Genomic DNA, 14,365 nt, shown 5'->3' on the forward strand with positions numbered 1-14,365 from the left:
TGAAACGAAACACTATTGCTTAGGCATAATATGTAACCCGATGGTGCATCACCTTGTTCAGAACGTACGATTAGTGAAATCAAGTCGACCGAATTAAATTTTCAAAAGCTTCCCCAGCAATAAGCGCATAATTATGGCTAACCAACTAACAATCTAACAAGCATATCATGGTGACCAGTAATTAGCCCGTGAACGCTCATACGTTGTGGTTAATTAAATAACATCTGGAGACAGCTGGAATCGTCGGACACGTGACACCCTCCCAAAGCAACCCCACACAACTCACCCTCTTGTCCCTGCTGTTGCCAATATTGATAATCTTGTCGACGTACAAGCGGGTATCGGTAATCAGGTGCATCCTCAGAATGTCCTTGAATTTGTTCTTGTTACTGATGATACTATTCAGGGTATAGTCATCCCGCCAGGCGGCGTCGCACGGCGCAAATAACGTAATGTCATGGGAGCGTTCTAGCGTATTGAAGAACTCTTTGTAGTCAGCGTCAGTAATAGCCCGCACAAAACTGCTTAGAATGCCACCGTCTTTTTCCTAATGATGTGAAAAATATCGTATAAATGTATGATTGTAAGTCGCGTGCATCGTCTGTCTATTGGTCGTGCAGCAACCAATGAGCAAAGGGTCCCCAAGGACCGGATTGTGATTGGCTAGAAGACAAAAGATGCACGTGTGTGTACACTATTCACAGTAACAAAAGCATGACAGACATGCATGACAACCCAATCGAGTAGAAGCTTTTGAAATTATAATTACTGTATTATCATCACTAAAAGCCGGTTCGATCGCTTCCAATATACACACCGAAGTTTTCATTGTCTTACGGATAATATAATATGCATTGATGAACATTCATGCTGAAGGAGGTTTCTGTAATGTAATATTTTATTGTTTATTTCGCGTTTAAGCTTCTTTGCTTGTTTACTATTCGAGGATTTAATTACCTGTACTGACTGACATGGAGAAAGATAAGGCGCTTATGTGTTCAGAACTTACGAGCCCACGAATAATTAATAGCGTTCGGATTGTTAGACAATTAAAGTTGACGGATTTTGATACGATTCTTACACTCCCCCTCGAGTCACGGGGATTTTTTAAAAACACTTCACCATACGATTATTTCACTAAATCTTTTTGTTTAGCTACAAAAGGATGTGGATCGAACTCGTTTCAAAAATTTAATCCGACAAAGCAGCAAATAGAAAAAGTGTTAAAATAATAATAATAAATGTGGTTTTCAAAGTCAAAGCAGAAGCTTTTGAAATTTGTCTAATACATTTTTGTGACGGTACGAGTATAGTGGGCGCAAATTTGACCTGCTTCGTGCGTACGATTCGTAACAAAATATGAAAATGTAAGAAAACCGGTGTGATAAAAGTGCACTTAGAACCACCTTCGTGTGTATTTTCGGTGTGCCAACTTTCGTAGTGTTGGTCGATGTATAATTTTCGTTGTCCCTGGTGTCAGCACAGGACGAAAATGATACATCTTGCGTTTTTCGAAAACGTAGAAGCTGGCGCAGCAAATTACAAAGGTCGCATTCCAGTGGAAGCCCCATTCTTCGTTCAAGTGGAAAGTCATTGTCACAGCAGTGATGCTTATGAACGTACGGACTCTTTTCCACTTATAGCTACATATTCTACGCTTTCATCCAACACTCGCTTTCATGTTTTATTTGCAAAGGACAAAAATTAAAGCGTGCTGCTAAACGCTCACAAAAGCATACGACGTTTCACAGTGAGTGTAAACATTTACTAAACCACCAAGTTACCTTATTCTGCAGCAGTTTCCAAAAAGATGAGCAGAAAATAAGCGGATGAATTAATGTTGCACGACGACACAAAGAGCATGTTCAGAATCGATGAAAGTGAGGTTTGCGCTAGTTTCGAAATTTACAAGTCGGCAAACTCCACTTTCGATGCTTTGAACAAGAAGCTTACACTAGCAAGACAAAAAAAGAAATAGAAATAATCTCGGAATAATTCACGCGGTTGTTAGCTACCCCCTAACTGGTGCTTGCGCCCATAAATTGGGATTAATTTATGTCTAAATGTAATGGGGATGCGTATGGTGTGTGTCGTGTTAAATGTGGAAGTATTTATCGTGGCGCAATTAAATTTACATTTTATTTATAGGTTTATGTACAGGTTTAGCAAGGCACTACGCGTACGCTCTCAAAATGACGCTTCACTAAATACTTGGGTGGAATTTACAGCGAAATCGGTTACGATTATTTACACTTTTGGGAAGCATCCACACAACATTTTTCGTGATCAAATTACTTGAGCACACTATAACTACAGTCAAAGCGATGCAACTTGTCAAATTTTTACATAAATAAAAGTATTAACGAACTGAAACCTGCTCTAGCTAAGATTATCTTTCCACGTACAAGAAGAAACGGGTCTTCAACTTCTTCCTTCTTTTTATAGCCAATGTTGCAAATATAATCCATTTGTTCCTGTTTCAAAAAATACATTAATACGAAATTTTGCTCAAACGAATGACATTTTCATGTATGTGTATATTGTGGTGTGGTTTGTACGACAATCACCGAATGAAAAATTTTTGCCTTTGAAAAAAATTTTGTGAAAAAGCTGAAAAACTGCGTGAATTAAAAGAAAACACGGTTTGGTTCGACAATGGGGTGGCGGTGGAGACCTACCTCTAGGAGCTCTCGGACGTTGTTGTCCACTACCATGAGGGGTCGCTGGATGAGGTGGACGACCCCGTTTTTCACGGGTATGTTGGCTTGGACGATCTCGGACAGAACGACTCCTTGCTGGTGGTGTCCGTCGCTCAGCAGGGTGTGGCTTTTCACGTAGTCTACAAAACACATTTTCATTCCAAAGTGGTGTAACCAGGCGGGAAATTCAAACTCAGCGACCCGCTTTGCTGTGACGGTGAGCTGCACTAGGTCAAGCCGCCGCGCATGCGCGCGTGTTCAAATTTCGCGCCAAAAGTGAGCTACATTGTCACACAATTCTTACTTATTATATTGTTAGGGCCTCTGTTTTCTTGAGTGAATGAAATGACGACTCTGACGTTGTTGTCACCGTTGGCAAGAGTCTCGAAAGGAACGTCTTTTTTGGTGGGGGCTGTGAATAGTACCTTCTTTGGGATGACGTGACCGTCGATGATTTTACCGTCTATCAGGGCGGCACGTTCGTTCTGGAAATTTTTGCTCTATAATTTTTCAGTTGGTAGAATAAGACAAGCGGAAATTTGTACCATGTGGTAATATATGGCAAATACGGTGGTTGGAAATTTTTATTTAAGTGAGAAATATTGAATTGAACTTGTGAAAAAGTTACCTAATCCATAAAAATTCTGAGAAAATTAAAGCGTGTTTATGGTCCCAGAACAAGATTAGGAAGAGTTTTTGAAGAAATGAGGCCGAAAGTTCCTTCTGGATGTCAAAATATACAAAAAAATCTCTCTCCGGAGAGAGAACTGGCGCCCGAGTAACCGCTCCCGTAAAAGGCGGTTAAAGTGACTTTAGGGCGTGTCACAACTCCTACTACAATATCGACGCACTCTTAATCAGCAGGAAAAATGGTAACATTGCCCTCTTGACAAGGTTTAATTAAAAAAAAATAATAATAATAAAAAGCTAAATTAAAATTAGAAGGTGTGGTATTTTTACGAAAATTTACCTTAACGAATCCTTCGTCAACAGGAATGAAAAATGTGTGTCCTCCTTCTGTTTTGAAGATGTCTTCTTTCTTAGTTTGCTCGACTTTCTGGCGGAAAGTTCTGAAATTTCGTATTAAACAGTGATATGTGGATGAATGTGCTCACTTTGTTGTCTAAATTGAAAGCTATTGATATAGAAACCGGCTACATACAATATAATGAATTTCTGTTAACGAATTGATATTGCGGTTGCAAACTTTGCATCAAAGGCTGGCATAAATCCTTGCATTTCAATCAAACATGTGGAAATACAGAGTCTGTTTTGCCACAATTACAGTTTTGTTGTTGCTTAAAGCAGACAGGGTCAAATATAGCCCCATAATGAACAACTTGGTCAATGACCACAAATGTCATCGGTAATTGGAAAAATTCGAAAAAAACTGAATTAAAAGTTCCGCATTTGAACGTTTTCGGTGTCTTACCTTAGCCTGTGTGGGTTGACGATGAACGACTCGTAAAAGTGCAAGAATTCGAACGCCGTCGGGTTGTATATCTTCGCCAGATTCTTAGGCCCCGTGGTAGGCACCAGGACTTCGTCGATCTTGTGTAGAATCTAAAACCGAGCATTTGCAGAAGATTGAGGACATTCCAGTTGGAAAGTGTAGTAGAATAAGTCGTGAAGGGCTCGCGAGGCCCACTTTAAATCTACTCCGAGAGGAAATGCGTGTCGTAAAATGTGGAGAGCAACCCTCGGGACCTCGTGTATCGCGTAATCGTGAATTATAAGCTATGGAAGTAACGGTCAAGAGGTTTAATCAGTGAGAAACTTTCTCGATTTTGTGTTTGCGGCTAGATTGAAAATCCTGCGTTTCTCCTAATCGAATTATGATGGAGCAATTGTGTCGGATATTAAAAATTATAAAGGTCGAGGCGGGTTTATGGAGATTTGCGTTGGAAATGTGTCTGCGTTATCAGGTTTGGGGAAGTGGTCGTGTTATTTTAGGGAGGGATGGACGATTATAATTCCCACGGTTTGCATAAAGTGCTGCCGCTGCGGAATCGCGGCTTTTTCTATCACAAAGACCTGGAGGTGCGAAATGACGGAAGGACCGGGGGACTTCAAGGGTGCGTGTTAATATGGTCTTTGACGGGAGATGGATAGAGCACGATTCGCATGGAGGGCTCTGTCTGTGTGTCACTCTGAATACATCGGGTCGAGGGGATTACATTTCAGGATTCTAATAGACTTCGCTTCTGGAAAACATCATTGAACGACGTTTCTTTACGGCTTCGGGGAATATCGAGATGCGGGATAGGAAAATTGCTGAACATAAATTTGTATGTATGATCGCAGTTACTGTAAAGTGTGAAGGAAGGTAGGCTGGGGACGGTGATCGACGTCCAAATAATTAATGGCAGGCTTTTCGGCGAAAAATGACGAATACTGAAAACACCCATTTTAAAATCCCATTAATTCCTTCTGGAAAGTTGATGTAGAAGTGTTTTTTAGGTAACTATGATATTTTTTGACAATTCTTAATAATTGTTACTCCAGTGCTATATCTTCTTTACTTTGCGTCGTTTATAAGTCCTTTAAATTCATAGTTTGTTCTTCATTTGCAGGTTATTTTTCATATAAATTCCTTTTTATTTGAACCGTAATACTTGCAAATACTTTAGGTGTCATTTCGACTTAAAAAACAGCCTTTCTTCAGATTTAACGGGACATAACTCCAAAACACTACAGAAATCCGCATTACAGTTTGAATCACTCCATTTCTAGAAGCTTTCTTGTCCCACAAACAGATTTTCAGACCGGATAGACGATCTGTGTAATATGAAGAGAGGAATATATAGGAAGATGTTATTTTTGACTTTGAAAATAGCCTTTGTTCAAATTTAACCGGACATAACTTCAAAACGGCACAAAAGTACGAATTGCGGTTTAAAGCTTTCGATTCTCTGAAGCTTTCTAGTTCTGGAAACAAAATTCCAGATCGGATACTCGACGCAATTAGAATAGAGAGGAGAATATATATGGTGTAATTTTTGACTTAAAAACAACCTTTTTTCAAATTTAACAGGACATAACTCAAAACCCGTCCAAAAATCCGCATAGTGGTTTAAAGCACTCGATTCCTGGAAGCTTTCTTGTTCCGTTAGCAGATCTTCAGACCGGATAGTCAATCTGTTTAGTATGAAGAGAGAAATATATAGGAAGATGTTATTTTTGACTTTGAAAATAGCCTTTGTTCAAATTTAACGGGACATAACTTCAAAACGGCACAAAAGTACGAATTGCGGTTTAAAGCTTTCGATTCTCTGAAGCTTTCTAGTTCTGGAAACAAAATTCCAGATCGGATACCCGACGCAATTAGAATAGAGAGAAGAATATATATGGTGTAATTTTTGACTTAAAAACAACCTTTTTTCAAATTTAACAGGATATAACTCAAAAACCGTCCAAAAATCCGCATAGTGGTTTAACGCACTCGTTTCCTGGAAGCTTTCTTGTTCCGTTAGCAGATCTTCAGACCGGATAGTCAATCTGTTTAGTATGAAGAGAGGAATATATAGGAAGATGTTATTTTTGACTTTGAAAATAGCCTTTGTTCAAATTTAACGGGACATAACTTCAAAACGGCACAAAAGTACGAATTGCGGTCTCAAGCTTTCGATTCTCTGAAGCTTTCTAGTTCTGGAAACAAAATTCCAGATCGGATACTCGACCCAATTAGAAAAGAGAGACGAATATATAAGGTGTCATTTTCGACTTAAAACAGCCTTTTTTCAAATTTAACGGGACATAACTCCAAAACTGTACAAAAGTCCGCATGGCAGTTTGAAGCACTCGTTTCCTGGAAGCTTTCTTGTTCCGTTAGCAGATCTTCAGACCGGATAGTCAATCTGTTTAGTATGAAGAGAGGAATATACAGGAAGGTGTCATTTTTGACTTTAAAAATAGCCTTTCTTGAAATTTAACGGGACATAACTTCAAAACGGCACAGAAATCCGCATTGCAGTCTGAAGCTCTCGATTTCTTGAAGCTTTTTAGTTCCACAAGCAGATTTTCAGACCGGATAGTCGATCTGTGTAATATGAAGAGAGGAATATATAGGAAGGTGTCATTTTTGACTTTGAAAATAGCTTTTGTTCAAATTTAACGGGACATAACTTCAAAACGGCACAAAAGTACGAATTGCGGTCTAAAGCTCTCGATTCTCTGAAGCTTTCTAGTTCTGGAAACAAAATTCCAGATCGGATACCCGACCCAATTAGAATAGAGAGACGAATATATAAGGTGTCATTTTCGACTTAAAACAGCCTTTTTTCAAATTCAACGGGACATAACTCCAAAACGGTACAAACGTCCTCATGACAGTTTGAAGCACTCGTTTCCTGGAAGCTTTCTTGTTCCGTTAGCAGATCTTCAGACCGGATAGTCAATCTGTTTAGTATGAAGCGAGGAATATACAGGAAGGTGTCATTTTTGACTTTAAAAATAGCCTTTCTTCAAATTTAACGGGACATAACTTCAAAACGGCACAGAAATCCGCAATGCAGTCTGAACCTCTCGATTTCTTGAAGCTTTTTAGTTCCACAAGCAGATTTTCAGACCGGATAGTCGATCTGTGTAATAGGAAGAGAGGAATATATAGGAAGGTGTCATTTTTGACTTTGAAAATAGCCTTTGTTCAAATTTAACGGGACATAACTTCAAAACGGCACAAAAGTACGAATTGCGGTCTAAAGTTTTCGATTCTCTGAAGCTTTCTAGTTCTGGAAACAAAATTCCAGATCGGATACCCGACGCAATTAGAATAGAGAGAAGAATATATATGGTGTAATTTTTGACTTAAAAACCGCCTTTTTTCAAATTTAACGGGATATAACTCCAAAACGGTACAAAAGTCCGCATGGCAGTTTGAAGCACTCGTTTCCTGGAAGCTTTCTTGTTCCGTTAGCAGATCTTCAGACCGGATAGTCAATCTGTTTAGTATGAAGCGATGTATACAGGAAGGTGTCATTTTTGACTTTAAAAATAGCCTTTCTTTAAATTTAACGGGACATAACTTCAAAACGGCGCATAAATCCGCATTGCAGTCTGAAGCTCTCTTTTTCTTGAAGCTTTTTAGTTCCACAAACAGATTTTCAGACCGAATAGTCGATCTGTGTAATATGAAGAGAGGAATATATAGGAAGGTGTCATTTTTGACTTTGAAAATAGCCTTTATTCAAATTTAACGGGACATAACTTCAAAACGACACAAAAGTACGAATTGCGGTCTCAAGCTTTCGATTCTCTGAAGCTTTCTAGTTCTGGAAACAAAATTCCAGATTGGATACTCGACCCAATTAGAATAGAGAGACGAATATATAATGTGTCATTTTCGACTTAAAACAGCCTTTTTTCAAATTTAACGGGACATAACTCCAAAACGGTACAAAAGTCCGCACGGCAGTTTGAAGCACTTGTTTCCTGGAAGCTTTCTTGTTCCGTTAGCAGATCTTCAGACCGGATAGTCAATCTGTTTAGTATGATGAGAGGAATATACAGGAAGGTGTCATTTTTGACTTTAAAAATAGCCTTTCTTCAAATTTAACGGGACATAACTTCAAAAAACGGTAAAAGAATTCGCACTGAAGTTTGAAATATTGGATTCCTTGAAGCTCTCTTGGAATCTGCAGACTGGATACTTGAACCGTTTAGTTATCACTGGATTTTTCTTGTATTTGTTTTCTGCGATACAATTTTTCCCTGCAGCAGGGCGTGCTACGAAATATTCGTGATTTTATTCCACCAACTCAAATCCGAATTGCTTGCATAATTATCTCCCTTTTCCCGTATCACATTGTAGAATTTCTGACAATAAACACAGACACGAGGAATTCCAGGCGTCAAATCGTCAGAACGGAGCTTCCCGCCCCAGAAATCTGTCGGTTTGGAAATGCTTCCTTCATTCGAAAAGTCACAAACGAGCTCTACCCTTCCAGAATTTCCACCAGTGACAAACATGATTTAAATGGCAAAATCAACAATCAGGTCACGACAAATTAGTATCCGTGTTGCTCCGTAGTTCTCGTACACAGAAACTTGGAAGTTTCGCTGATTCTATATATGGAGCGGAAAATGTGCACACTCAGCTTTCATTGATTAGTTCGTGGTTGATATTTAGCTTCCAAGACAAAGTTAAACTATGAATTCCAAACAATATGTATCTAGCCGTAAACAGAACCTTAGCGACTATAAAAGGGGTTCAAAATGACCCTCGACGTTATAAACGGAGCAAACTTAGGTCCTAACCTACGCTTTATTGTTATCAAGTGTATAACAAAATTTATCGGTCACCCAAAATTAACCATTTCGGAATCATTAATAATTCCGCCCGTGGGCTAACCGTATCGAGAGCTTGTTAATAATGCAGCAGGAAATTGAGAGACAGTACTTACTTGCAAGTTTGTGTCTTTGTGGATCGTGACGACGTCGGATTGGCTGACCAACAGCCGGGCGTTGTTGACGTAGATGTCGTTATGGTAGCTTCCAGTGGTATGCGTGATCCATAAAGGTGGATTCCCGGTCAGTTCGGAGTAGACGGAAGTGTACGAAGAGCCCAGCTGGTTGATTTTTTTGGGGACGCTTGCTGCAAAAAGCGAGTTTAATTGTGGGAGCTTTGCGCGAAGGAAAGGGTCGAGGAGTGATTGTTTCAGTTATATGGATTAAATTGCTTTCGAGTGGTCCTTCGAGCCGGATTAAACTGCGCTTCGAGGGGAGTTTTGATACTAGTAGCGTTGTCTCGGCGTAGTTGTAGTCGAACCATTAATCTCCAAAACTGTAACAATCCACTCGTCCGAAAACAAAATCAATAGCTGCCAATTAGGCTCCCCAGCTCTCATAAATAATTAATACGAATGTCAGTTTCATAAATCCGGGGCCCGGATTAATCCGGCGGGGCCATTTGTTTTCCGGAAACTCCTTGAACTTGCATTAAACGCGCAATTAATAAAACCGTCCGTTTGACACATGCCTACGTAATAGTGGGAAAACTTTGAATTTCATCACTTATTAAAGCGAAGCGGACAAAACATCCCCTATGAGGGTTGGGAGCTTATTGTTTCATAGATCAAGTGGCCACCAGTTGAAGCTTTAACAATGCCTCCCTTACGCTATGAATTTATGCAGACGAATAATTAAATCGGCTCTGTCTTTATTCATGAGGTGGCTTTGTTTGGGTTTTCAAAAGTGGTAAGAATCGGTGTGAGAAATTGAAAATTTGTATTTTTAATAGAGGACGCTTTGAACTAAATGGACATTTTATGTTGTTTTATTATTTAAAGCATGGCTCATGCAAGATGTAACGCTTTCATCCGACGCAGTCATATCTTCCTCTTCGTTCTTTCTTTTATCGTCCTTTCATTGCCTTTTTATGCGACGCTCCATTAATCTGAATGGATCCAGTTTTTGTTTTATCTTATATATTGTTTCACAGAGGGAGGGTCTTTCGGAACAGCGATATGCCCTTTAATTCAATCAGTTAACGTCAGGCTATTACGATCGCCCGGTTCAACTTGGACGGTTAAGACAATTGTTCGAATCGGTATAGGTTGCACTTAGCTTTTAGCCGGGGGAAGTTGGAAAAGATAAGATACTGCGATAGATGAGAGATGAGTGCGAAGGTTAATAATAAGCTTAATGGAAAAGTTTGACAATTAAAATAGGAACAAAGGGAGTCTCCCGACGTTCTATGCGAAATACGTGGATTCAAAATCCTTCCTTCAATTTATTATTCCATTTCCCTGCATCACTTTATTCATATCTAAATTACTTTCACAGTATCTCGCCATTCAGCCTGAAATATTTTCCAAGAATTCCATTAAACTAAATTCGTTATCTGAACATGAGTTAAATTGCACGAGACATATGCAGCCCGGGAATTTTTCATATTCGGCTCAAAACCCCAATAACAACGTCTAAACTCTTATCAAAGTTAATTAGACCCAGCAGAATTTTTCGTTCTATTGTAGTCAATGTTTTCGTAGCAGATGTGTGCCCTCATGAATATTTCGCCACAATTTGACTTCGAAGAATCCGGAAAATGCCTCCTAAATCATTTTCAATTCAGTTATTCAATTTTACATTTTATCCAATTACTGCGAACGAAACCGCCGAACTGACTTTATTAAATATGCGACGCTGGCGAATAACTGCTCTGGGAGATTTGCTCGCTTTATATTATTTAAAAATAACATTCGTCTGTTTTTCTTTCATCGCAATGAAGTTCGATAACGAAAGGTAAAATTCGGAGACGATTTAAAAATTTCATCCTACCGACTGCGCCATACGTGCAGCCTGCAATAAAGCGCCACTTGTTGATTCGCGGATTGCTGGAATTCTTAATATACCTCGATATTTTTATTATTTAGCGCGCCCGCCGCAAACCCTTGACCCTTTGAAAGTGCTATTCTCGCCCGAATCTAGGCAATATCTGCAAGCGATGCAGCTCCTTATTTAATTAGGGCCTGCAAATAGAATGGGGCAACCAGCACTCGGTGAGGGAGGATTGCGTGAAATGCGGCCGGGCATTTCTGTTATTGCCAATGATGATTATTGCAGGAATCGCTTCTGCGGCGCCAATTCCGATAATGCCCCTGTGGAAACGTGCTGGGGTGGCTTACGCAGGGTGTGTTTTAAACCTCCAGAGGGGATGATAACCTTGAGTCCAGCGCTTATTGATTGCTAATTAATTAGCTTGAAAAAGCCTTCGGCTTGGGTTTTCAAAATTTACTCACACTGAACCTACGTTTAATTAATAATCAAGCTCGTTTTGGAAAATTCTTTGAATAGGTTTCAGATGGTTAAAATAGTGACGGCGCGCCGTCAACTTTGCTGGATTAGGTATTTAATTAATCGTCCAACAATTTCAACTAAATAAATTCGTGACGAGCTCGTTTTTGTCGTGTGACGTCACCAAGAACGTATCCCTCGCACCGAATTATTTTGCGATTTACGGCTGTGTTTGTAAATTTTTCGCATGTGCAACGCATGGTTATTCATTAGAGATATTTGCCTGTAATTATCCGAGATTTATGGATTTTAAAACCCCCTATTTTGGGTTTCCGAACACAATACAGTGTCCAACGTTTGTAATATGTACAATGGAAAAAATCGCGCCTCTATCCATGAATAATTATCATCCCTTGTGTGTGCGCTGTTGCAAGGTAAATTAACCACCGTTCGAACAACGCCCGTTTTTATCGATGCAAATGCTATTTAGCTCCATTTAATGCCATAACCAGCAATTTTCACAGAGATAAGGCAGCGTCCGGATCCCATGACATCTGGTTACGTAAATGGAGATTAAATTGTCTTTGTCCCCGTTTTGCGACTGCAAACCAGTTCAGTGGCAGAATCATTACTTATACGAGGCATTCAGGCAGGTATTTTCAATTTTTTTCCGTTACAGGGAATTCTCATTTTCTAAATGGAGTTTGGCTCGGTATTGACAATAAAAAAACAGCGCTCCTGGCCACTGGAGACTCAAGCTGTAATTTCACGTGTACGAACATAAAACATACAAATAGGCTTACCCATGTGGTAGAGAACCAGCGAAATTGGGTCCTCTACGGTTTTACCGTACGTCTGGAATGCCTGGTTTATCGGAGCGAATATCGTGGCTTGCTTATATTGCAGCGTGACATTTGCAATTTCTGCCCTTTCCATGAGTGCGAGGAACTGGAACAAAAATAAACAGTTAGAACGACTGAATTCGGCTGAAAAATGTCGTACGGTGGAGTGAAAAATGCGAAATAGTTGAAATCGCACAACTAAAGCATCTGAGAATTTCTGGGCGTATTAACGAATCTAGAAATATTAAAAATGGGATTCTAAATGGAGTATTTCTCGATCGAACGATATCCAGACAAGTTTGGCACGATGTCAACCGACTTCTGATCCGGGCTTAAACTTTCCACTCTACTTTGGGAAACTCTCCAGCGCAAACTATGTGCAGTATAAATAAAATTAGGCAAGTATCAGACCCTGGAAGTAAGGAGTCTTATGTGTACATGGTACTTTGGCAGGATTTACTTTGTCTCGAGATGGAATAGCATGTCATATCCTGCAGGATTTTACGAAAAAATGACATCCTAGATTTGGTTTTACGTCCTCACATGAAAATAAATTGGAACGAAAATTTTAAGCGGTTTTATATTACAAGTGGGTGGAATTCTGGTAACGGAAGGACCGTGCGTAAGTCTGGTTGTTTGAGAATATTTCACATTGACCATGTTGACGATGTTGCGCAAAAGCAGAAATTGGAAATCGATTGGTTTGTGGATTTTATATATTGTTAATTATTACATTTGACTAAGCCCCAATGTGGTCTTTTTGTTTGGAATTGAATTACGTGATTTAATTAATTAATTTTAATAACGACACAAAATAATAACCACCTGAAATTACAAACATGTAAGCATACAAAGAATTCAGTGCATGAATAATTCGATGATTTGTGTTTTTATTATGATTACAAATATGTTGTATTTTCAAAGAGAATTCACATTTTAAAAACAATAAAAAATATATAATTTTTGTCGAAATTCTATTTAATATAAAAAACAAATTATTTTTTATTTTTGCTGACTCTTTATGTCTGTTTTTTTTTTAATATGTGACCAACTGCGAATACAAGTGAAAACAGCATCACTCGCTTTTAAATCATGGAAGAATTCAGATCACATACAGCGATACCGCGTTTGTAATTTTTCAGCAGCACCAATTATCCCGTAATATGGTTAACGGGCAAAACCACAACATAATAATGGTCGAGTCGTATTTCAGAGCGGGTATTTGTGTTATACATACTTTAAAAGTTATAGTGGTTTGATGTTGGATGTTTGCTATTTGTCGTACATTTAGTTACGTAATTAGCGAACGTTTCGTGTAATATGTTTATCGTTAGAGATTTTTTTTATGTAACGTTTATTGCTAGCTAGAAGATTTTTTTATTTCCCGAGCGTATGCTGAGAGAGTATTGTAATCGAGTCCGTCGGGCGACTGGTTACTTTCATGCTTTCTTGACGTTCATGACCGTTAGAATATGAAATGAAAAAGATTTCATGACGCCACTTCAAAATTTTGCATTGTAAATTTGACTTAAATTTCCTAAAATAATATAACACAATACTCGTTTCTGTGTCATTTTTGCCCGTTTGTCACCTTTTTATACTCACCCTTTTTTGTTGAATTTTTCATGTTTTTTTAATCACTTTTTGAAGTCGCTTTTTTGTTGATTTGTTGTCACCTTTTTTTGTTCTTTTTTTGTCACATTTTTTCTCGTGTTCTATCCTCCCTTTTTAGTCGCATTTCCCATTTTTTCATGATCTTTTTTTATCCTCTGTTTTCGCATTTTTTTGTCGGTTGTTTGTCCCTTTTTTGTCACTTTTTGTGGGTGAATTGCGGCTCTCTGTGTGATCCGCTTGTCGTAGAAGGAATTGGGTCACTCGGCCTAATTGTGCCAATGACCGTCAGTGCAATTCGAAGCTCTCTTAATCGTCTCGCCTGGGTGCCGCGGAATTGCGGTACTCTGTGCGATCCGCTCGTCGTAGAAGGAATTCCGCCACTCGACGTAATTGTGAGTTTGTCATGATTTTTTTTGCCCCCTTTCGGGGTTTTTGTCGTCTTTTTTGGGGACTTAAAATTGTCTTTTTTTCTGAGTT

At 39.0% G+C, this 14,365-nt stretch overlaps 1 protein-coding gene across 3 annotated transcripts in view; it reads right to left on the reverse strand.

Moving 5' to 3' along the window:
• The window catches only part of Fas1 (Fasciclin 1), a 206,143-nt gene that overhangs the window by 8,525 nt on the left and 183,253 nt on the right, over nucleotides 1–14,365 (reverse strand). Inside the window, exons 2-9 of one of the 3 annotated variants that reach the window (XM_064050637.1) lie at nucleotides 12,236–12,380; nucleotides 9,101–9,291; nucleotides 4,132–4,262; nucleotides 3,670–3,769; nucleotides 3,004–3,184; nucleotides 2,679–2,839; nucleotides 2,406–2,474; nucleotides 287–547 (exon numbers count right to left, since the gene is read on the reverse strand). In XM_064050637.1, the coding sequence (XP_063906707.1) occupies nucleotides 287–547; nucleotides 2,406–2,474; nucleotides 2,679–2,839; nucleotides 3,004–3,184; nucleotides 3,670–3,769; nucleotides 4,132–4,262; nucleotides 9,101–9,291; nucleotides 12,236–12,380 (1,239 nt within the window). The remainder of the gene's footprint in view (nucleotides 1–286; nucleotides 548–2,405; nucleotides 2,475–2,678; nucleotides 2,840–3,003; nucleotides 3,185–3,669; nucleotides 3,770–4,131; nucleotides 4,263–9,100; nucleotides 9,292–12,235; nucleotides 12,381–14,365) is intronic. The other 2 variants (XM_064050640.1, XM_064050641.1) reach the window with 2 other exon arrangements.

Source organism: Zophobas morio, unplaced genomic scaffold, assembly GCF_036711695.1.
Source record: "Zophobas morio isolate AGI-343-1 ecotype UQ-CSIRO unplaced genomic scaffold, CSIRO_AGI_Zmor_V1 ptg000008l, whole genome shotgun sequence".
Taxonomy (NCBI): domain Eukaryota; kingdom Metazoa; phylum Arthropoda; class Insecta; order Coleoptera; family Tenebrionidae; genus Zophobas; species Zophobas morio.